This window comes from Pseudophryne corroboree, chromosome 1, assembly GCF_028390025.1.
Source record: "Pseudophryne corroboree isolate aPseCor3 chromosome 1, aPseCor3.hap2, whole genome shotgun sequence".
NCBI classification, from domain to species: domain Eukaryota; kingdom Metazoa; phylum Chordata; class Amphibia; order Anura; family Myobatrachidae; genus Pseudophryne; species Pseudophryne corroboree.
The window spans coordinates 713,201,646-713,225,302 of NC_086444.1; the positions used below are offsets into that span (position 1 = coordinate 713,201,646).

Here is a 23,657-nt window from a genome sequence, read left to right on the forward strand (position 1 = left end):
CTGACTGAAAATATTGATACCCTGGATAGGGACAGTATTTTACTGACTATAGAGCATTTAAAGGATGCATTTCTATATATGCGAGATGCACAGAGGGTTATTTGCACTCTGGCATCGAGAGTAAGTGCGATGTCCATATCTGCCAGAAGAAGTTTATGGACGCGACAATGGTCAGGTGATGCGGATTCCAAACGGCATATGGAAGTATTGCCGTATAAGGGGGAGGAATTATTTGGGGTCGGTCTATCGGATTTGGTGGCCACGGCAACAGCCGGGAAATCCACCTTTTTACCTCAGGTCCCCTCCCAACAGAAAAAGACACCGTCTTTTCAGCCGCAGTCCTTTCGTTCCTATAGGAACAAGCGGGCGAAAGGACAGTCATATTTGCCCCGAGGCAAAGGAAAGGGTAAGAGAGTGCACCAAGCAACTTCTTCCCAGGAGCAGAAGCCCCCCCCCCGGCTTCTGAAAAGCCCTCAGCATGACGTTGGGGCTTTACAAGCGGACTCAGGGGCGGGGGGGGGTCGACTCAAGAATTTCAGCGCACAGTGGGCTCACTCACAGGTGGACCCCTGGATCCTGCAGATAATATCTCAGGGTTACAGGTTGGAATTCGAGAAGTCTCCCCCTCGCCGGTTCCTAAAGTCTGCTCTGCCAACGTCTCCCTCAGACAGGGCGACGGTATTGGAAGCCATTCACAAGCTGTATTCTCAGCAGGTGATAGTCAAGGTACCCCTCCTACAACAGGGAAAGGGGTATTATTCCACACTATTTGTGGTACCGAAGCCGGACGGCTCGGTAAGACCTATTCTAAATCTGAAATCTTTGAACCTGTACATACAAAAATTCAAGTTCAAGATGGAGTCACTCAGAGCAGTGATAGCGAATCTGGAAGAAGGGGACTTTATGGTGTCCCTGGACATCAAGGATGCTTACCTGCATGTCCCAATTTGCCCTTCACATCAAGGGTACCTCAGGTTCGTGGTGCAAAACTGTCATTATCAGTTTCAGACGCTGCCGTTTGGATTGTCCACGGCACCTCGGGTCTTTACCAAGGTAATGGCCGAAATGATGTTTCTTCTGCGAAGAAAAGGCGTATTAATTATCCCTTACTTGGACGATCTCCTGATAAGGGCAAGGTCCAGGGAACAGCTGGGGGACGTAGTAGCACTAACCCAAATAGTGCTGCAACAGCACGGGTGGATTCTGAATTTTCCAAAATCTCAATTGACCCCGACGACACGTCTGCTGTTCCTGGGAATGATTCTGGACACGGTTCAGAAAAAAGTGTTTCTTCCGGAGGAGAAAGCCAAGGAGTTATCCGAACTTGTCAGGAACCTCCTAAAACCAGGGAAAGTGTCTGTGCATCAATGCACAAGAGTCCTGGGAAAGATGGTGGCTTCTTACGAAGCGATTCCATTCGGCAGATTCCACGCACGAACTTTTCAGTGGGATCTGCTGGACAAATGGTCCGGATCGCATCTGCAGATGCATCAGCGGATAACCTTGTCGCCACGGACAAGGGTGTCTCTTCTGTGGTGGTTGCAGAGTGCTCATCTGTTAGAGGGCCGCAGATTCGGCATACAGGACTGGGTCCTGGTGACCACGGATGCCAGTCTGAGAGGCTGGGGAGCGGTCACACAGGGAAGAAACTTCCAGGGAGTATGGTCAAACCTGGAGATGTCTCTTCACATAAATATACTGGAGCTAAGAGCGATTTACAATGCTCTAAGCCTGGCAAAACCCCTGCTTCAGGGTCAGCCGGTGTTGATCCAGTCGGACAACATCACGGCAGTCGCCCACGTAAACAGACAGGGCGGCACAAGAAGCAGGAGAGCAATGGCAGAAGCTGCAAGGATTCTTCGCTGGGCGGAAGATCATGTGATAGCACTGTCAGCAGTGTTCATTCCGGGAGTGGACAACTGGGAAGCAGACTTCCTCAGCAGACACGATCTACACCCGGGAGAGTGGGGACTTCATCCAGAAGTCTTCCACATGATTGTGAACCGTTGGGAAAAACCAAAGGTGGACATGATGGCGTCTCGCCTCAACAAAAAACTGGACAGGTATTGCGCCAGGTCAAGAGACCCTCAGGCAATAGCTGTGGACGCTCTGGTAACGCCGTGGGTGTTCCAGTCAGTGTATGTTTCCTCCTCTGCCTCTCATACCAAAAGTACTGAGAATTATACGGCAAAGGGGAGTAAGAACGATACTCGTGGCTCCGGAATGGCCAAGAAGAACTTGGTACCCGGAACTTCAGGAGATGCTCACGGAAGATCCGTGGCCTCTACCTCTAAGACGGGACCTGCTTCAGCAGGGACCGTGTCTATTCCAAGACTTACCGCGGCTGCGTTTGACGGCATGGCGGTTGAATGCCGAATTCTAAGGGAAAAAGGCATTCCAGAAGAGGTCATTCCTACACTGGTAAAAGCCAGGAAGGAGGTGACTGCACAACATTATCACCGCATTTGGAGAAAATATGTTGCGTGGTGTGAGGCCAGGAAGGCCCCCACGGAGGAATTTCAATTGGGTCGATTCCTACATTTCCTGCAAACAGGATCGTCTATGGGCCTCAAGTTGGGGTCCATTAAGGTTCAAATTTTGGCCCTGTCGATTTTCTTCCAGAAAGAATTGGCTTCAGTTCCTGAAGTCCAGACTTTTGTAAAAGGAGTACTACATATACAGCCCCCGGTTGTGCCCCCAGTGGCTCCGTGGGACCTTAATGTAGTTTTGGATTTTCTCAAATCCCATTGGTTTGAGCCACTCAAATCGGCGGATTTGAAATATCTTACATGGAAAGTAACCATGCTACTGGCCCTGGCTTCAGCCAGGAGAGTGTCAGAATTGGCGGCTTTATCGTATAAAAGCCATATCTGATTTTCCATTCGGACAGGGCAGAACTGCGGACGCGTCCTCATTTTCTGTCTAAGGTGGTGTCAGCGTTTCACCTGAACCAGCCTATTGTGGTGCCTGCGGCTACTAGCGATTTGGAGGATTCCAAGTTGCTAGACGTTGTCAGGGCATTGAAAATATATATTTCAAGGACGGCTGGAGTCGGAAAATCTGACTCGCTGTTTATACTGTATGCACCCAACAAGCTGGGTGCTCCTGCTTCTAAGCAGACGATTGCTCGTTGGATTTGTAGCACAATTCAACTTGCATATTCTGTGGCAGGCCTGCCACAGCCTAAATCTGTCAAGGCCAATTCCACAAGGAAGGTGGGCTCATCCTGGGCGGCTGCCCGAGGGGTCTCGGCATTACAACTCTGCCGAGCAGCTACGTGGTCGGGGGAGAACACGTTTGTAAAATTCTACAAATTTGATACCCTGGCTAAAGAGGACCTGGAGTTCTCTCATTCGGTGCTGCAGAGTCATCCGCACTCTCCCGCCCGTTTGGGAGCTTTGGTATAATCCCCATGGTCCTGACGGAGTCCCCAGCATCCACTAGGACGTTAGAGAAAATAAGATTTTACTTACCGATAAATCTATTTCTCGTAGTCCGTAGTGGATGCTGGGCGCCCATCCCAAGTGCGGATTGTCTGCAATACTTGTACATAGTTATTGTTACAAAGAAATCGGGTTGTTATTGTTGTGAGCCGTCTGTTCAGAGGCTCCTACGTTGTCATACTGTTAACTGGGTTCAGATCACAAGTTGTACGGTGTGATTGGTGTGGCTGGTATGAGTCTTACCCGGGATTCAATATCCTTCCTTATTGTGTACGCTCGTCCGGGCACAGTATCCTAACTGAGGCTTGGAGGAGGGTCATGGGGGGAGGAGCCAGTGCACACCACCTGATCCTAAAGCTTTATTTTTGTGCCCTGTCTCCTGCGGAGCCGCTAATCCCCATGGTCCTGACGGAGTCCCCAGCATCCACTACGGACTACGAGAAATAGATTTATCGGTAAGTAAAATCTTATTATATATATTAATGAACATATAATACATGTTTGAAATTTAATTAATTTTCCACTTTTTCCACACTCTCCTGTGCTAGACTGAGCATCCTTTCGCTGGGGGATCTGTTCCTGTCTGCTTTTATCTCTACAAAGAAAGGACATATCCACTAGAGTCCAATGCATGAAAGATTTAGTCCTATGTATTTTTGGCCTTGAGAATAAATATTTATACATATTAAATCACCTTTAAAAAGTTGTCACACATGGGCAGTTGATCACTTTGATTTGTGTTCGTGCAATTGGAAGATGACTCGTGTACATAACAGACAGTAGCTACCTTTCAGTTATATATTCTGACATTCTCTGTACGGCTTCTTTCAACTTTGAGAGATTATTATCAGGAACAGTTCTTATTTTTCAGCACATTCTGCGATTTCAGTCTACTTAGCCAAATATTAGGTACAATTTTGCGTGGCCATTGTAAACAGTCTTATTTCAACGGGAAGCAAAATCCTACTTTCTCTATCATCCATAAGCTATACTGGGGAAGCGAAGTTCGATGAGGTCAAAGGAGCCGGTGCACTTTAAATTTCTTCCAACAGGGTGTGCTTGCTCCTCCCCTCTATGCCCTCCCTCACAGCTCAGTTTAGAAAAATGTGCCCGAAGGAGTGGATGCACACTCTGAAGCTCCAGAATTTTTTCATCAGTTTATATTCAGTGTTTGTTATTTTCAGGTAGGCTGTTGGGCACCGACCTCCTGGAGCTGCTGAGTCGGATCCCGCTGACAGGATATCAGTCCTGAGGGTCAGTATACCGCAGGCATTGCGCTCTCGCGCGCACACCAGCAGCACACCGCACACCCCCAGCACAGAGCCTGGAGACAGAAGAGTGGCTAGTGTTGCCGGGGGTCCCACTACCAGGGTCCCTCCCCGGTTCTTGGTGCGGCGGGCATACGGACTCCCTCTGGGGGAATCCAGTAACCCCTCCCCGTGCAGACTGGCAGCGGCAGTGTATTTATGTGCTGGGAACACTTTACGCTAGTTTGGGGACTTTGCCAGTATAAATATGTATATAGCGCCATTGCAGGGGGCGGAGCTTCCTGGCGCCATTTCCAGAAGCGTTGCTTTGTGCTGGTTCCTGCTCTCTGAGTCTCTCCACACATACTAGGCTGGGCAGACTTGCTTGTACCTGTGTCACTGTGTATGTTTGTGGGTGTTTACCATGCTGACAGGGAACATCAAAGAAAGCTGTGTGTAATGTTTGTCACACCAGGTTTTCTCCCTCCCCTGCAGATTCTCTCGTGTGAGCAATGCAGTCAGCTTTCACAATACAGTGGGGCTTCAGGGGGTGATTTGCAAGAACCAGTTTGGCTGAGTTCTATTAAAACTATGATGGCTGACATGTCCAAAGAAATAACTACTGCTAGACAGAAAAGGCAGCAGTTACAACACTATATGGCTGCTCTGACTAAAGATAGGGCAGAAAGCGGACGTGTTCCCCCTAATATCACATCCATTACCCCAATAGAGGGGGTTACCTGACATCCTCTCGGAATCCGAGGAGGAGGTGCCAGAAGTGGAAGAGGGTGTTGGAATCGAATACTGAGATGGATGATTCCTCTGTTGCACAGGGTGTAGAGACACTTCTCATTGCTATAAGGGATGTCCTACATATCCCTGGGTCTGAGACAGATGTGCAGCAGTCTTTTTTTTTTTTTTTTCTCTGTGCAGAAAAAAGTACTGGTCACGTTTCCTGATTCAAAGGAATTGGATGATCTTTTCAGGGAGCTATGGGCTACTCCTTACAAGAAATTCCAGGTGACCAAGAAGTTGCTGGCTGCTTTTGCTTAGGAGCGGCGTTAACTCTGGGAGACTCCCCCTGCGGTTGATGTTTCAGTATCACGCCTGTTAAAAAAGACAGTGCTGCCAGTTCCAGGGGTTACATCCATAATAACCCATTTCGGCCCAGGTGGGTAGTTTTCTACCCAGCACTTACATTTTTTATCATTATATCTAAAAAATAAAAAATTCCTCCGCATTTTTCTTAATTCCGTCAATATTAGCCATCCTGGGAAAAATGGGTAGAAAACTACCCATCTGGGCCAAAATGGGTTAAAGGAACCTGCGGACCGGAAAATAGAGGCCACTCTAAGATCTATCTATGTTGCAGCAAGAACCTCGCAAAGGCCTGTTATTGCAGGATGTTAGGTGACTCACACCAAACATACTTGGGCAGGTAACCTACAAGAGGGCCTCACTGGGGATAAGTCCCTGGCTGAAATGGTGACACTTTTTCAACATATTCAGGAATCTGCCCGTTTCCTCTGTGAGACAATAAAAAGGATTCGCATTATTAATGCTCGTACCTCTACCATGGCGGTTTCCGCATGCAGGGCGTTGTGGTTACGGCAGTAGATGGTGGATGCAGAGTCTAAACAGAGTGTGGAGGCCTTACCCTTCACAGGTGATTGGCGGAGGTGAGTTAGACACTTGGATTTCGAAAGGCTACCGCTGGAAAGTCTACATACCTCCCATCTGCAGCTCCACCGGCTAGACTTTCTTACACCAGGCCTTCCCTGCAGTCCTTTCGGTCTGCCCGGTTTAAAGGAAAGGCCAGAGGTGCCTCAAATGCAGCACGAGGCTCCAGAGGTAAGTCCCGTAAGCCTGCCACTGCAGGATCTGGACCCAGGGTGTCAGCGGTGTCTCCTCCAAGCCCTCAGCATGACTCCGCTCCTGGGGGATCTCAGGGTGGGAGCTCGCCTGAGATTCTTCTGCTCCATTTGGAACAGCTGCCAGGACGCCGGGGTAAAAGACCTGATCTCCCAGGGCTACAAACTGGAGTTCGAGAGTTCTCCTCCTCCCAGGTTTTTCAGATCGGGTCCACAGACTTCAGAAGACATGTGCCTCACGCTACAGGAGGCCATTCAGAAATTGGCTCGGACCCAGGTCATTGTTCCCGTGCCACTGCAACAAAAGGGTGACTGATGCTATTCCAGTCTTTTTGTGGTGCCAAAACCGGACTGTTCAGTGAGGCCCATTTTGAACCTCAAATCGTTAAACCCATATCTGCGCGTTTTCCGGTTCAAAATGGTGTCTCTGAGAGCAGTAATCTCAGGCCTGGAGGAAGGGGAGTTCTTGGTCTCTCTGGACATAAAGGACGCTTACCTCCATATTCCGATATGGCTGCCTCATCAGGCTTACCTCAGGTTTGCTCTACTGGAGGACCACTACCAGTTCCAGGTGCTGCCTTTCGGCCTCTCTATGTACCCAAGGGTCTTCACCAAAGTGATGGTGGAAATTTATGTTCCAGCTCAGGGTTTAGGGTGTGAACATTGTACCCTACCTGGACGATCTGCTGATAAAACTGAGATCGAAGGAAATTCTGCAGGACAGCATATGCCGCACAACATTCCTGTTGTCCCATCACTGTTAGATTCTGAACTTTCACAAGTCCAACCTCGAACTGAGCCAACGTCTCCAATTCCTCGGAATGATCCTGGACACGGTGGCTCAGAAGGTCTTCTTGCCTGCGGACAGGGCAAAGGCACTTCAGGAGTTGGTTTGAGTGGTTCTGCGTCAAAACCGGGTCTCTGTACATCTTTGCATCCGTTTGCTGGAAAAGATGGTGGCCTCCTGTGAGGCCATTCCTTTTGGTAGATTGCATGCGAGGACGTTCCAATTGGATCTCCTGTAGAAATTGTCAGGTTCGCAGATCCATCAGATCATACGTTTGTCACCGCAGGCCAGGATTTCTGTCCTGTGGTGGTTGCAACCCTCCAACTTCTTGGAGGGAAGGAGCTTCGGCATCCAGGATTGGATTCTCTTGACCACAGATGCGAGCCTTTGTTGCTGGGGAGCTGTCACCCAAGGGGCTCCATTCCAGTGCATATGATTGAACCTCGAATTCAGTCTTCCAGTAAACATTCTGGAACTCTGAGCCATCTACAATGCTCTGCTCCAAGCGTCTCCTCTGCTTCAAGGTCGAGCCATTCAAGTTCAGTCGGACAACGCCACGGCTGTGACATACGTTAATAGGCAGGGAGGAACAAAAAGCAGAGCCTGCATGCGGGAGGTTTCCAGGATCCTCCTCTGGGTGTAAAGGAATGCAACGGCATTCTCAACCATATTCATTCTGGGAGTGGACAACTGGGAGGAGGACTTCTTCAGTCGTCATAACTTACACCTGGGAGAGTGGGGTCTCCATCCGCAGGTATTTTTACAAGTCACGGCCCAGTGGGGCTGCCCGCAGATCGTCCTGATGGCCTCTCAACTCAACAGCAAGCTTCCGTGCTATTGTTCCAGGGCGAGGGACCCTCTGGCAGCGGCAGTGGACTCGCTGACGACGCCATGGAATTACCAGCTGGTGTATCTGTTTCCTCCGATTCCGTTGCTTCCCAGGGTTCTAAAAAGAATCCGAAGAGAGAGTGAGTTCAGGCAATTCTCATTGCCCCAGATTGGCCTCGATGAGTGTGGTACGTGTATCTTCTGGCCATGACTGTAGAAGACCCCTGGCCTCTTCCACTAAGAAAGGATCTTCAACAAGGGCCGTTCATTTACCCGGACTTACGGCGGCTTCGTTTGATAGCATGATGGTTGAGCAGAACCTTCTAGCTGAAAAGAGAATTCCAGGAAAAATCATCTCCACCATGATTCTAGCCAGGAAGGCTGTCATGTCGAAGCATTACCACCATATCTGGAAACGGTACATTTCCTGTTGTGGGGGACGAAAGTATCCAACAGCGGATTTCAACTTAAGACTCTTTTTGCAGGCTGGTGTAGATATGGGTCTGCGTATGATAAGGCCGAGATCTGAACCTTTATGTATCCCAGTTTTCTTTCTGAAGAAATTAGCTTCTTTGCCTAAAGTCCAGACTTACCTGCAGGGTGTCCTGCGCATCCAGCCTCATTTTGTGCTTCCCACAGCACCTTGGGACCTAAACGTGGTTTTGTCCTTTCTGCAGTCCTCTTGGATTGAACCTCTGGTGTCTGTTGAGGTCAAGTATCTTACATGGAAGACTGTTATGTTATTGGCCTTGGCTTCCGCTAGATGGGTTTCAGAACTTGGTGCTTTGTCGTGCAGAAGTCCCTCCCTGGTCTTTCATGAGGACAGAGCGGAACTCCAGACTCGTCAACAGTTCCTGCCTAAGTTTGTTTCTGCATTCCACCTGAAATCAGCCTATTGTGGTTCCAGCGTCTTCGGCCCCTTCTTCAATTCCTGAGTCCTTGGATGTGGTAAGAGACCTGAAGATTTGTCAAGAAGTCAGCTGCTGTCCAAAAATCGGATTCCCTCCTTGTGATGTATGATGCACGCAAGAAGGGGTGTCCTGCTTCAAAGCGGTCTGTTGCCCGTTGGATTGGACTTGCTATTGAACAGGCCTACACTTCGGTGGCCTTGCCTACTCCTCGGTCTATCAAGGCCAACTCTACCAGGTCGGTGGGTTCTTCCTGGGCTGCTGCCTGTGGTGTCTCTGATCTGCAACTGTGCCGGCTCGCTGCTTGGTCAGGGACAAACACGTTTCTCAAATTCTGCAGGCTTGATACCCTGGCTACAGAGGATGTCCAGTTTGGATATACGGTGTTGCAGGCATCTCAGCATGTTCCCGCCTCTGTGCTTCGACTGTTCCTACAAGTTTTTGTTCTTGTGTGAATGTTTCCATCAGCGGTTGCTGTTCTTGTTTCGCTAGCCGTTGCTAGTGCATTTGTTCTGCTGTGTGCTGGTTCGTTAATCTCACCACTAGTTGTATTGTCACGTTTCCTTCTCAAGTATGTCCATCTCATTCGGGCACAGTTTTCCTAGACTGAGCTGTGAGGGAGGGCATAGAGGGGAGGAGCCAGCACACCCTGTTTAGAGAAATTTAAAGTGCACCGGCTCCTTTGGACCCCATCTATACCCCACCATACTAAGTGTCCCCATTATCCCTTATGGACTACGAGAAAAGGATTTACTGGTAGGTAATTAAAATCCTCTCATTTGTTACCTCCATTATAAGTTAACCATTCTATTCAGTTACCTCTGAAAATAAATGTTTTTGTTGGTTAAATCCTACCTAATAAATGAACTCTTAGGGGTGTATTCAATAGCTGTCGGTTTCTTTCTAACGGAAAGGACCCGACAGCTCTGTATTCAATGACAGTGTCAATCCGACTATTGAATATACATCTTAATCACTATAGCTGGCTTGACCACTGACTTGTTGTGAAACCACTGCCCATTTTGCCAGTTAAGACACTTTGATAAACCAGCCACCTACTTTTTATGTTTATCAGTGAAATCACCTAGTAGCCGGGATCCGGTCTGTAGGTCGACAGTAACTAGGTCGACCACTATCGGTCAACAATAACTAGGTTGACAGGGTATCTAGGTTGACAGGTCAAAAGGTCGACATGAGTTTTTCACAATTATTTTTTTTTTTTTGACCTTTTTCATACTTAACAATCCACGCAGACTACGATTGGGAATGGTAACCTTGCATGGTGCACCAATTGGAGTTCCCGGTCACTGTACGGGGAAAACTACACCAAAAAAACATAACACAAACTCATGTCGACCTAGAGACCCTGTCGACCTAGTTACTGTCGGCCTTGCATATCACACCCCTAGTAGCCATATTTTCCGTCTGACATTTACCACATTCACTTTTTGGAAAAGACTTCTTAATACTAATATGCTTAGATTCTGTTACTAAAAAGTGCATTAAAGATTGAATGATCGTACCAATTACAAAATTGATTGATACTTCTGGTTTTACACAATTCAACATATTTCTCGAACGTCCTAGTGGATGCTGGGGACTCCGTAAGGACCATGGGGAATAGACGGGGCTCCGCAGGAGACTGGGCACTCTAAAGAAAGATTCAGTACTATCTGATGTGCACTGGCTCCTCCCTCTATGCCCCTCCTCCAGACCTCAGTTAGAATCTGTGCCCGGCCAGAGCTGGGTGCTCCTAGTGGGCTCTCCTGAGCTTGCTAGAAAAGAAAGTATTTTGTCAGTTTTTTTTATTTTCAGAGAGCTTCTGCTGTCAACAGACTCTCTGCTACGTGGGACTGAGGGGAGAGAAGCAAACCTACTCACTGCAGCTAAGTTGCGCTTCTTAGGCTACTGGACACCATTAGCTCCAGAGGGATCGAACACAGGTACCTAACCTTGATCGTCCGTTCCCGGAGCCGCGCCGCCGTCCCCCTCGCAGAGCCAGAAGTACAGAAGCAGCAGAAGCAAGAAGACATCGAAATCGGCGGCAGAAGACTCCTGTCTTCACTTAAGGTAGCGCACAGCACTGCAGCTGTGTGCCATTGCTCCCGCAGCACACCACACACTCCGGTCACTGTAGGGTGCAGGGCGCAAGGGGGGGCGCCCTGGGCAGCAATTAAGATACCTTTTGGCAAAATTATACATATATACAGTCAGGCACTGTATATGTACGAGCCCCCGCCATTATTTTTACACAGAAACGGGACAGAAGCCCGCTGCTGAGAGGGCGGGGCCTTCTTTTTCCACAGCACTCACCAGCGCCATTTTCTCTTCACAGATCCGCTGAGAGAAGCTCCCCAGGCTCTCCCCTGCAGTAGAAGAGGGTAAAAAGAGGGGGGGGGGGGGGGGGCACATAAATTTGGTGCAAAAACAATATATACAGCAGCTACTGGGTTAACACTAAGTTACTGTGTGATTCCTGGGTCATATAGCGCTGGGGTGTGTGCTGGCATACTCTCTCTCTGTCTCTCCAAAAGGCCTTGTGGGGGAGCTGTCTTCAAATAGAGCATCCCCGGTGTGTGGGGTGTGTCGGTACGTGTGTGTCGACATGTCTGAGGTAAAAGGCTCCCCTAAGGAGGAGATAGAGCTAATATGTGTGTGAGAGGGTGTCTCCGTCGACAACGCCGACACCTGTTTGGATATGTGTAAGTGCTAAGGTGAATTTATTGCACAAAAGATTAGGGAACAGACAGGAAATCTACCCATGTCTGTCCCTATGTCGCAGAGACCTTCAGTGTCTCTCAATGCTCACTATCCAAAATAATAAACACTGATATCGACACGGAGTTTGACTCCAGTGTCGACTACGATAATGCAAAGTTACAGCCACAATGGCAGAAAAGTATTCAATATATGATTATTGTAATAAAAGATGATTTGCATATCACTGATGACTCATCTGTCCCTGACACAAGGGTACACATGTTAAGGAGAAGAAAGCTGAGGTAAATTTCCCTCCTCTCATGAGGAAAAAGAGCGGGAATCTCCAGACAAGAGACTGCAGCTTCCCACAAAGAATTCTCAGGCAGTATCCTTTCCCCACTAGCAGAAGGTAGCACTAGCTATTCTCAGGGATCCTGCAGATAGCGTGCACATTCTGGTACACTACTCAGACCGGCGATTGTGATGGCATGGGTTTATAGCGCTGTGGCAGCGTGGACAGGTACCTTATTAGCAGAGATTGAGACCCTAGTATACAAATAGATATGTATAGGTATATATAGATAAAGATGCTGTCTTAAGAGATATGTGTGTGTATATATATATATATATATATATATATATGACATGCCCAAGGAGGTATGTGTATACTGGGTCCTAGAGTCAACGCTATGTCGATTTCTGCTTGACGTGTCCTGTAGAATATGCAATGGACAGATGATGCAGACTTAAGATTCTGATAGTTTGCCTTATATTCCTGCACTGCCTAGGAAAGCACGGCATTATCGAATGCGGCCTTTCGAATAAAGAAACAAAGTCCGAGGTGCGTCCTTTCTTGCCAGAGGCGGGGCAGAGAAAAGACGCTGCACAACACAGCTAGTTCCCAGGAGCAGAAGTCCTCCCCGGCCTCTGCAAAAATCCACCGCATGTCGCTGGAGCTCCACAGGCGGAGCTAGGCACGCTTTCGTAAGTTCAGCCACAAGTGGGTTCACTCCCTATTAGATCCCTGGGCAATAGATGTTGTGTCTCCGGGATACAAGCTGGATTTGGAGAAGATGCCTCCTCACTGACGGCCCTGCTGGCTTCCCTCTGCGAGAGGGTAACAGGGTTAACTGCAATTCACCAGTTGTATTTTCAACAGGTGGTGGTCAAGGTTCCCTTCCTTCGACAAGGAGGGGGTTATTATTCCACCAGGTTGTAGTCCCGAAACCGTAAGGTTCGGTCAGACCCATATTGAATTTAAAATCCCTGAACATATACCTGGAAAGGTTCAAGTGCAAGATGAAATCGCTAAGAGCGGTCATTGCAAGCCTAAAAAGGGGGAGATTTTATGGTGTCTCGGGGCAAAAGGGATGCATACCTTCGTGTCCCCATTTATCCACCTAATCAGGCGTACCTCAGAATTGCGGTACAGAATTGCCATTACCAATTTCTCTATCGTCCTAGTGGATGCTGGGGTTCCTGAAAGGACCATGGGGAATAGCGGCTCCGCAGGAGACAGGGCACAAAAAGTAAAGCTTTAGGATCAGGTGGTGTGCACTGGCTCCTCCCCCTATGACCCTCCTCCAAGCCTCAGTTAGATTTTTGTGCCCGGCCGAGAAGGGTGCAATCTAGGTGGCTCTCCTAAAGAGCTGCTTAGAAAAGTTTAGCTTAGGTTTTTTATTTTACAGTGAGTCCTGCTGGCAACAGGATCACTGCAACGAGGGACTTAGGGGAGAAGAAGTGAACTCACCTGCGTGCAGGATGGATTGGCTTCTTTGGCTACTGGACATTAGCTCCAGAGGGACGATCACAGGTACAGCCTGGATGGTCACCGGAGCCTCGCCGCCGGCCCCCTTGCAGATGCTGAAACGAGAAGAGGTCCAGAATCGGCGGCAGAAGACTCCTCAGTCTTCTTAAGGTAGCGCACAGCACTGCAGCTGTGCGCCATTTTCCTCTCAGCACACTTCACACGGCAGTCACTGAGGGTGCAGGGCGCTGGGAGGGGGGCGCCCTGGGAGGCAAATGAAAACCTTTTTTGGCTAAAAATACCTCACATATAGCCTCCGGGGGCTATATGGAGATATTTAACCCCTGCCAGAATCCGTTAAGAGCGGGAGACGAGGCTGCCGAAAAAGGGGCGGGGCCTATCTCCTCAGCACACAGCGCCATTTTCCCTCACAGAAAGGCTGGAGGGAAGGCTCCCAGGCTCTCCCCTGCACTGCACTACAGAAACAGGGTTAAAACAGAGAGGGGGGGCACTAATTTGGCGTTAGAAATATATAAAAAAGATGCTATAAGGGAAAACACTTATATAAGGTTGTCCCTATATAATTATAGCGTTTTTGGTGTGTGCTGGCAAACTCTCCCTCTGTCTCTCCAAAGGGCTAGTAGGTCCTGTCCTCTATCAGAGCATTCCCTGTGTGTGTGCTGTGTGTCGGTACGTGTGTGTCGACATGTATGAGGACGATGTTGGTGAGGAGGCGGAGCAAATTGCCTGTAATGGTGATGTCACTCTCTAGGGAGTCGACACCGGAATGGATGGCTTATTTAGGGAATTACGTGATAATGTCAACACGCGCCAAGGTCGGTTGACGACATGAGACGGCCGACAAACAATTAGTACCGGTCCAGACGTCTCAAAAACACCGTCAGGGGTTTTAAAACGCCCGTTTACTTTAGTCGGTCGACACAGACACAGACAGGGACACTGAATCCAGTGTCGACGGTGAATAAACAAACGTATTCCTTATTAGGGCCACACGTTAAGGGCAATGAAGGAGGTGTTACATATTTCTGATACTACAAGTACCACAAAAGAGGGTATTATGTGGGATGTGAAAAAACTACCGTAGTTTTTCCTGAATCAGATAAATTAAATGAAGTGTGTGATGATGCGTGGGTTCCCCCCGATAGAAAATATGGGCGGTATACCCTTTCCCGCCAGAAGTTAGGGCGCGTTGGGAAACGCCTCTTAGGGTGGATAAGGCGCTCACACGCTTATCAGAACAAGTGGCGGTACCGTCTATAGATAGGGCCGTCCTCAAGGAGCCAGCTGACAGGAGGCTGGAAAAATATCATAAAAAGTATATACACACATACTGGTGTTATACTGCGACCAGCGATCGCCTCAGCCTGGATGTGCAGAGCTGGGGTGGCTTGGTCGGATTCCCTGACTAAAAATATTGATACCCTTGACAGGGACAGTATTTTATTGACTATAGAGCATTTAAAGGATGTATTTCTATATATGCGAGATGCACAGAGGGATATTTGCACTCTGGCATCAAGAGTAAGTGCGATGTCCATATCTGCCAGAAGATGTTTATGGACACGACAGTGGTCAGGTGATGCAGATTCCAAACGGCACAAAGGTGTATTGCCGTATAAAGGAAGAGGAGTTATTTGGGGTCGGTCCATCGGACCTGGTGGCCACGGCAACTGCTGGAAAATCCACCGTTTTTACCCTAAGTCACATCTCTGCAGAAAAAGACACCGTCTTTTCAGCTTCAGTCCTTTCGTCCCTATAAGAGTCATATCTGCCCAGGGATAGAGGAAAGGGAAGAAGACTGCAGCAGGCAGCCCATTCCCAGGAACAGAAGCGTTCCACCGCTTCTGACAAGCTCTCAGCATGACGCTGAGACCGTACAGGACCCCTGGATCCTACAAGTAGTATCCCAGGGGTACAGTTTGGAATGTCGAGACGTTTCCCCTGCGCAGGCTCCTGAAGTCTGCTTTACCAAGGTCTCCCTCCGACAAGGAGGCAGTATGGGAAAAAATTCACGAGCTGTATTCCCAGCAGGTGATAATTAAATTACCCCTCCTACAACAAGAATAGGGGGTATTATTCCACACTATATTGTGGTACTGAAGCCAGAAGGCTAGGTGAGACCTATTCTAAATCTAAAAACATTTGAACACTTACAAAGGTTCAAATCAAGATGGAGTCACTCAGAGCAGTGATAACGAACCGGGAAGAAGGGGACTATCTGGTGTCCCGAGACATCAGGGATGCTTACCTCCATGTCCCAAATTTGCCCTTATCACTAAGGGTACCTCAGGTTCGTGGTACAGAACTGTCACTATCAGTTTCAGACGCTGCCGTTTGGATTGTCTACGGCACCCCGGGTCTTTACCAAGGTAATGGCCGAAATGATGGTTCTTCTTCGAAGAAAAGGCGTCTTAATTATCCCTTACTTGGACGATCTCCTGATAAGGGCAAAGTCCAGGGAACAGTTGGAGGTCGGAGTAGCACTATCTCGGATACTGTTACAACAGCAGGGGTGGATTCTAAATATTCCAAAATCGCAGCTGATCCCGACAACAAGTCTCCTGTGCTTAGGGATGATTCTGGACACAGTCCAGAAAAAGGTGTTTCTCCCGGAAGAGAAAGCCAGGGAGTTATCCGAGCTAGTCAGGAACCTCCTAAAATCAGTGCATCATTGCACAAGGGCCATGGTAAAAAAATGGTGACTTCCTTCGAAGCAATTCCAGTCGGCAGATTTCATGCAAGAACTTTTCAGTGGGATCTGCTGGACAAATGGTCCGGATCGCATCTTCAGATGCATCAGCGGATAACCCTATATCCAAGGACAAGGGTGTCTCTCCTGTGGTGGTTACAGAGTGCTCATCTTCTAGAGGGCCGCAGATTCGGCATTCAGTTTTGGATGTTGGTGACCACGGAGGCCAGCCCGAGAGGCTGGGGAGCAGTCACACAAGGAAAAAATTTCCAGGGAGTGTGATCAAGTCTGGAGATTTTTCTCCACATAAATATAGCTAAGGGTAAATTTATAATGCTCTAAGCTTAGCAAGACCTCTGCTTCAAGGTCAGCCGGTATTGATCCAGTGGGATAAAACATCACAGCAGTCGCCCACGTAAATAGACAGGGCGGCACAAGAAGCAGGAGGGCAGTGGCAAAAACTGCAAGGACTTTTCGCTGGGCGGAAAATCATGTGATAGCACTGTCAGCAGTGTTTCATTCCGGGAATGGAAACTGGGAAGCAGACTTCCTCAGTAGGCACGACCTCCACCCGGCAGAGTGGGAACTTCATGGGGAAGTTTTCCACATAATTGTAAACCGTTGGGAATTACCAAAGGTGGACATGATGGCGTCCCGTCTGAACAAAAAACGGGACAGGTATTGCGCCAGGTTAAGAGACCCTCAGGCAATAGCTGTGGACGTTCTGGTAACACCGTGGGTGTACCAGTCGGTGTATGTGTTCCATCCTCTGCTTTTCATACCTAAGGTACTGAGAATTATAAGACGTAGAGGAGTAAGAACTATACTCATGGCTCCGGATTAGCCAAGAAGGACTTGGTACCCGGAACTTCAAGAGATGCTCACAGAGGACTTATGGCCTCTGCCGCTAAGAAGGGACTTGTTTCAGCAAGTACCATGTCTGTTCCAAGACTTACCGCAGCTGCGTTTGACGGCATGGCGGTGGAACGCCGGATCCTAAGGGAAAAGGCATTCAGGAAGAGGTCATTCCTACCCTGGTCAAAGCCAGAAAGGAGGTGACCGCACAACATTATCACCACATGTGGCGAAAATATGTTGCGTGGTGTGAGGCCAGGAAGGCCCCACGAAGAAATTTCAACTCGGTCGATTCCTGCATTTCTTGCAAACAGGAGTGTCTATGGGCCTCAAATTGGGGTCCATTAAGGATCAAATTTCGCCCTGTCGATTTTTCTTCCAGAAAGAATTGGCTTCAGTTCCTGAAGTCCAGAAGTTTGTCAAGGGAGTATTGCATATACAACCCCCTTTTGTGCCTCCAGTGGCACTGTGGGATCTCAACGTAGTTCTGGGATTCCTCAAAACACATTGGTTTAAAACCAGTCAAATCTGTGGATTTGAAGCATCTCACATGAAAAGTGAACATGCTCTTGGACCTGGCCTGGACCAGGCGAGTGTCAAATTGGTGTTTTTTTTCTCAATAAAGCCCATATCTGTTTGTCCATTCGGACAGGGCAGAGCTGCGGACTCGTCCCCAGTTCTCTCCCTAAGGTGGTGTCAGTGTTTCACCTGAACCAGCTTATTGTGGTGTCTTGCGCCTACTAGGGACTTGGAGGACTCCAAGTTGCTAGATGTGGTCAGGGCCCTGAAAATATAGGTTCCAGGACGGCTGGAGTCAGGAAAACTGACTTGCTGTTATCCTGTATGCACCCAACAAACTGGGTGCTCTTGCTTTTAAGCAGACTTTTTCTAGTTGGATGTGTAATACAATTCAGCTTGCACATTCTGTGGCAGGCCTGCCACAGCCAAAATATGTAAATGCCCATTCCACAAGGAAGGTGGGCTCATCTTGGGCGGCTGCCCGAGGGGTCTCGGCTTTACAACTTTGCCGAGCGGCTATTTAGTCAGGGGCAAACACGTTTGTAAAATCCTACAAATTTGATACCCTGGCTAAGGAGGACCTGGAGTTCTCTCATTCGGTGCTGCAGAGTCATCCGCACTCTCCCGCCCGTTTGGGAGCTTTGGTATAATCCCCATGGTCCTTTCAGGAACCCCAGCATCCACTAGGACGATAGAGAAAATAAGAATTTACTTACCGATAATTCTATTTCTCGGAGTCCGTAGTGGATGCTGGGCGCCCATCCCAAGTGCGGATTATCTGCATTACTTGTACATAGTTACAAAAATCGGGTTATTATTGTTGTGAGCCATCTTTTCAGAGGCTCCGCTGTTATCATACTGTTAACTGGGTTCAGATCACAGGTTGTACAGTGTGATTGGTGTGGCTGGTATGAGTCTTACCCGGGATTCATAAATCCTTCCTTATTGTGTACGCTCGTCCGGGCACAGTACCTAACTGAGGCTTGGAGGAGGGTCATAGGGGGAGGAGCCAGTGCACACCACCTGATCCTAAAGCTTTACTTTTTGTGCCCTGTCTCCTGCGGAGCCGCTATTCCCCATGGTCCTTTCAGGAACCCCAGCATCCACTACGGACTCCGAGAAATAGAATTATCGGTAAGTAAATTCTTATTTTCTGACGTGGCCGGTTGGTCTCTCCACGGCCCTGAGAGTTTTCACCAAAGTGATGGCGGAAATGATGGTGCTCCTGCGGAAGCAAGGTGTCACTATTATCACGTTCTTGGTCGATCTCCTCATAAGAGTGAGATTGAGAGAGCAGTTGCGGAACAGCGTATCATGTTCTCTGGAAGTGTAACGGCAACACGGATGGATTCTATGTATTCCGGTGTCGCAGTTGGTTCCTACAGCTCATCTGACTCTTCTAGGCATGATCCTAGACACAGACCAGAAAAGGGGTTTATCTCCCTATAGAGAGAGCTCAGGAGCTCGAGACACTGGTCAGGAATCTATTGAAACCAAAACAGGTGTCAGTGCATCACTGCACTCGAGTCCTGGGAAGGATGGTGGCATCGTACGAGGCCATTCCCTTCGGCAGGTTCCATGAGAGGACCTTCCAATGGGACTTACGGGACAAGTGGTCCGGATCACATCTTCAGATGCATCGGTTAATCACCCTATCCCCCAGGGCCAGGGTGTCTCTCCTGTGGTGGCTGCAGAGTGCTCACCTTCTCGAAGGTCGCAGGTTCGGCACTCAGGACTGGGTCCTGGTGCCCACGGATGCAAGCCTCCGAGGGTGGGGGGCAGTCACACAAGGAAAACAATTTCCAATGGCGAAGGTAAAGTCAGGAGACTTGCCTTCACATAAATATCCTGGAATTAAGGGCCATATGCATCGCCCTAAGTCAAGCGGAGAACCTGCTTCGCGACCAACCGGTTCTGATTTAGTCAGACAATATCACCGCAGTGGCTCATGTAAACCACCATGGCGGCACAAGGAGCAGGGTGACGATGGTAGAAGCCACCAGAATTCTTCGCTGGGCAGAGAATCATGTAAGCGCACTGTCAGCAGTGTTCATTCCGGGAGTGGACAACTGGGAAGCAGACTTCCTCAGCAGGCACGACCTCCACCCGGGAGAGTGGGGACTTCATCAAGAAGTCTTCGCGCAGATTGTAGGTCGGTGGGAACTGCCACAGGTGGACATGATGGCATCCCGCCTCAACAAAAAGCTACAGAGGTATTGCGCCAGGTCAAGAGACTCTCAGGCGATAGCTGTAGACGCACTGGTGACACCGTGGATGTTCCAGTCGGTTTATGTGTTTCCTCTTCTTCCTTTCTTACCCAAGGTGCTGAGAATCGTAAGAAAAAGAGTGAGAACAATACTCATTGTTCCGGTTTGGCCAAGAAGGACTTGGTACCCGGAACTGCAAGAAATGCTCACAGAGGACCCATGGACTCTGCCTCTCAGACAGGACCTGTTGCAACAAGGGCCCTGTCTGTTCCAAGACTTACCGCGGCTGCGTTTGACGGCATGGTGGTTAAACGCCGGATCCTAGCGGAAAAAGGCATTTTGGATGAAGTTATTCCTACGCTGATAAAGGCGAGGAAGGACGTGACAGCAAAGCATTATCACCGTATGTGGCGAAAATATGTTGCTTGGTGTGAGGCCAGGAAGGCCCCTACAGAGGAATTCCAGCTGGGTCGATTCCTGCACTTCCTACAGTCAGGAGTGACTATGGGCCTAAAATTAGGGTCCATAAAGGTCCAGATTTCGGCCCTATCCATTTTCTTTCAAAAAGAACTGGCTTCACTGCTGGAGTTTCAGACGGTTGTTAAGGGAGTGCTGCATATTCAGCCCCCTTTTGTGCCACCAGTGGCACCTTGGGATCTTAACGTTGTGTTGAGTTTCCTGAAATCCCACTGGTTTGAGCCAATTAAAACCGTGGAGCTAAAGTATCTCACGTGGAAAGTGGTCATGCTGTTGGCCTTGGCTTCGGCTAAGCGTGTGTCAGAATTGGCGGCTTTGTCATGTAAAAGCCCCTATCTGGTTTTCCATATGGACAGGGCAGAATTGCGGACTCGTCCGCAATTTCAGCCAAAGGTGGTGTCATCTTTTCATTTGAACCAACCTATTGTGGTGCCTGCGGCTACTCGTGACTTGGAGGACTCCAAGTTGCTGGACGTAGTCCGGGCTTTGAAGATTTATGTAACCAGAACGGCTGGAGTCAGGAAGACTGACTCGCTGTTTATCCTGTATGCATCCAGCAAGCTGGGTGCTCCTGCTTCAAAGCAAACTATTGCTCACTGGATCTGTAACACGATTCAGCAGGCTCATTCTGCGACTGGATTGCCGCATCCAAAATCAGTGAAAGCCCATTCCACAAGGAAGGTGGGCTCTTCTTGGGCGGCTGCCCGAGGGGTCTCGGCATTACAGCTTTGCCGAGCTGCTACTTGGTCGGGTTCAAACACGTTTGCAAAATTCTACAAGTTTGATACCCTGGCTGAGGAGGACCTTGTGTTTGCCCATTCGGTGCTGCAGAGTCATCCGCACTCTCCTGCCCATTCGGGAGCTTTGGTATAATCCCCATGGTCCTTACAGAGTCCCCAGCATCCACTAGGACGTTAGAGAAAATAAGAATTTACTCACCGGTAATTCTATTTCTCGTAGTCCGTAGTGGATGCTGGGCGCCCGTCCCAAGTGCGGACTTCTTCTGCAATACTTGTATATAGTTATTGCTTAACAAAGGGTTATGGTTATGTGGCATCGGTTGTGTGATGCTCAATTGTTGTTCATACTGTTAACTGGGTAAGTTTATCACAAGTTGTACGGTGTGATTGGTGTGGCTGGTATGAGTCTTACCCTGGATTCCAAAATCCTTTCCTTGTAATGTCAGCTCTTCCGGGCACAGTTTCCTTAACTGAGGTCTGGAGGAGGGGCATAGAGGGAGGAGCCAGTGCACACCAGATAGTACTGAATCTTTCTTTAGAGTGCCCATTCTCCTGCGGAGCCCGTCTATTCCCTATGGTCCTTACGGAGTCCCCAGCATCCACTACGGACTACGAGAAATAGAATTACCGGTGAGTAAATTCTTATTTTTTTTTGCATAAGTCTCATATGGAGGTTTTTTTAGATCACGTTAAATGTTTTCTGTATAGTCCATATTTATAACAAGATTAGGAAAATATTGTGGTGTTTTGACAGCTCTTACATATTCACAAGCTTATCTTTTCTCCTATAGAAATTGATCATGGATTGAGTGGAGACCGAATTGAGTTGAATTCTCTGTCCAGAAGTTATGGTGATTCTTTTGATAGAGGGTTAGGTAAGTTAGTTATGTTTAACAGTTCCCATGTTGTATGTCCAAAAAAAAAATGTCTTACAGATTATGTTCAGCTTGCTAGAACTTGGACAAATCTATGCGAGCAACAGCTTGAACTGACCCATTGTCATTAATGCACCTTGTTCACAGATTTTCCTAATGGCACACCTCAAATGCTACTGTATAATAAGTGCACCTAAGTATCTATCCAGCCAGTCTTTAGAAACACCCAGTAAAAGTATTTCTGCTGCAGGGTACACTGGGCTCCACAAGGATTAACATCGGGGTGTAGAGTAGGATCTTGATCCGAGGCACCAACAGGCTCAAAGCTTTTACTGTTCCCAAGATGCACAGCGCCGCCTCCTCTCTAACCCCGCCTCCGTGCACAGGAGCTCAGGTTTGTAAGTTGGTGCCATGCAGTAAGCAGGCAATCAACAGGAGGGCTGCTATTGCAGCCCATATTATAGCTTATTTCAGAAGAAAACTTTTGAGTACTTCAAGGGCTGCAGCTTTTATGTATGTCAAATAGACATTGTTTGCTGCAGCTCCATCACTCCCCCAGCGGCGCTGTATACTCCCGCGCCCTGGTTGCCGGGTAACTACAGCGGAGGCTCTGGTGTCCTTCTATTAGTCACCTACACACGCCGCTGACCTCCGGGATCGCGTGGCCGCAGGTACAAGTGAAGGTAAGGTTCTCTTTGGCTCGCTATTACCGCTATCCGGCGCGGCCGTGGACACTGTAAAGGACAGCCGCTCCACTAGTCACAGGGCACAGGTGTTTTTTTTTTTTCCTCTCATAAAAAAACATTTTTAACAAGCCTGCAGTGCCCAGTGGGGAAGCCAGCAGGGGGATAAGGCCTAACCTGTAGCCCTTTCCCCAGCCCTAGGGCACCATTTGGGTAAATGTTCCCCGCCCTGTAGCTGCATATCTCTTCCCTCACTACCTGTCAGCCGCCATCACACGGAGCTGCGCTGTTCCTGGTACTGCTGGGGCAAATCCTCCTCTGTAAAGCCGCCTGCTCATCTGCTCTGTGCATTTTACAGGACACTTAAGTATTCTAGTATTCAAGGGACAGTGTTAGTTAAGAGAGTGCATACAATCAGGGCTGTGTGGTACAAACGCCCTGTGATATACATCCAGTATCTACTGTGTTTTGTTATATCTACTGTTCACATATATAGCTATACAGAGTATTGCTAGTCCAGTGCAGTTTTATGGTGTATAATTTCTGCATGGTACGCTTGTGACTATATATGTGTGTGTGTGCATGTAGCTGCTGCGTGACTGCCATATCGGGTATTTCACTCAGCGTTCTACTCCTATATTCTGTAACCTGAAGGGCTAAGTGTGTCAGGTTTTTTAAACAATACAGGTATTTCACAAGATATACTTGCTGTGTATTTTTCTTTGTGATTTATAGTCTCCATATATCTTTTGGATTCCCGGTTTGTGCTGACGCGAAAGTCACACTACACTGGGAGTTCTTGCTAGGTATATCGCTGCTAAGAATTGTACCAGGTTGCCTGTTATTGTGCTGCTTCTTATGTCTGCTACACGAGGCAACGGAGCTGGGGCTTCTCCCACATTGCATGGATGGTGATCTTGCAGACATTTTGCAGGAAAATTTGGAAGCAGAGAGTTCAGGTTCAGGGGGTTCCTTAACCCCCAGTGGGTCTGCAGCATCGGGGGCAACAAATGAACCACCTTGGGCTACCTTTTACATGCTGTTAAACACGCTTGTAACT

General features: G+C 48.5%; 1 protein-coding gene across 1 annotated transcript in view; it reads left to right on the top strand.

Moving 5' to 3' along the window:
• HNRNPM (heterogeneous nuclear ribonucleoprotein M) overlaps positions 1-23,657 on the top strand; it is a 304,130-nt gene that overhangs the window by 238,861 nt on the left and 41,612 nt on the right. The window contains exon 13 of the mRNA XM_063915138.1: positions 21,831-21,914. Within this exon, the coding sequence (XP_063771208.1) occupies positions 21,831-21,914 (84 nt within the window). The remainder of the gene's footprint in view (positions 1-21,830; positions 21,915-23,657) is intronic.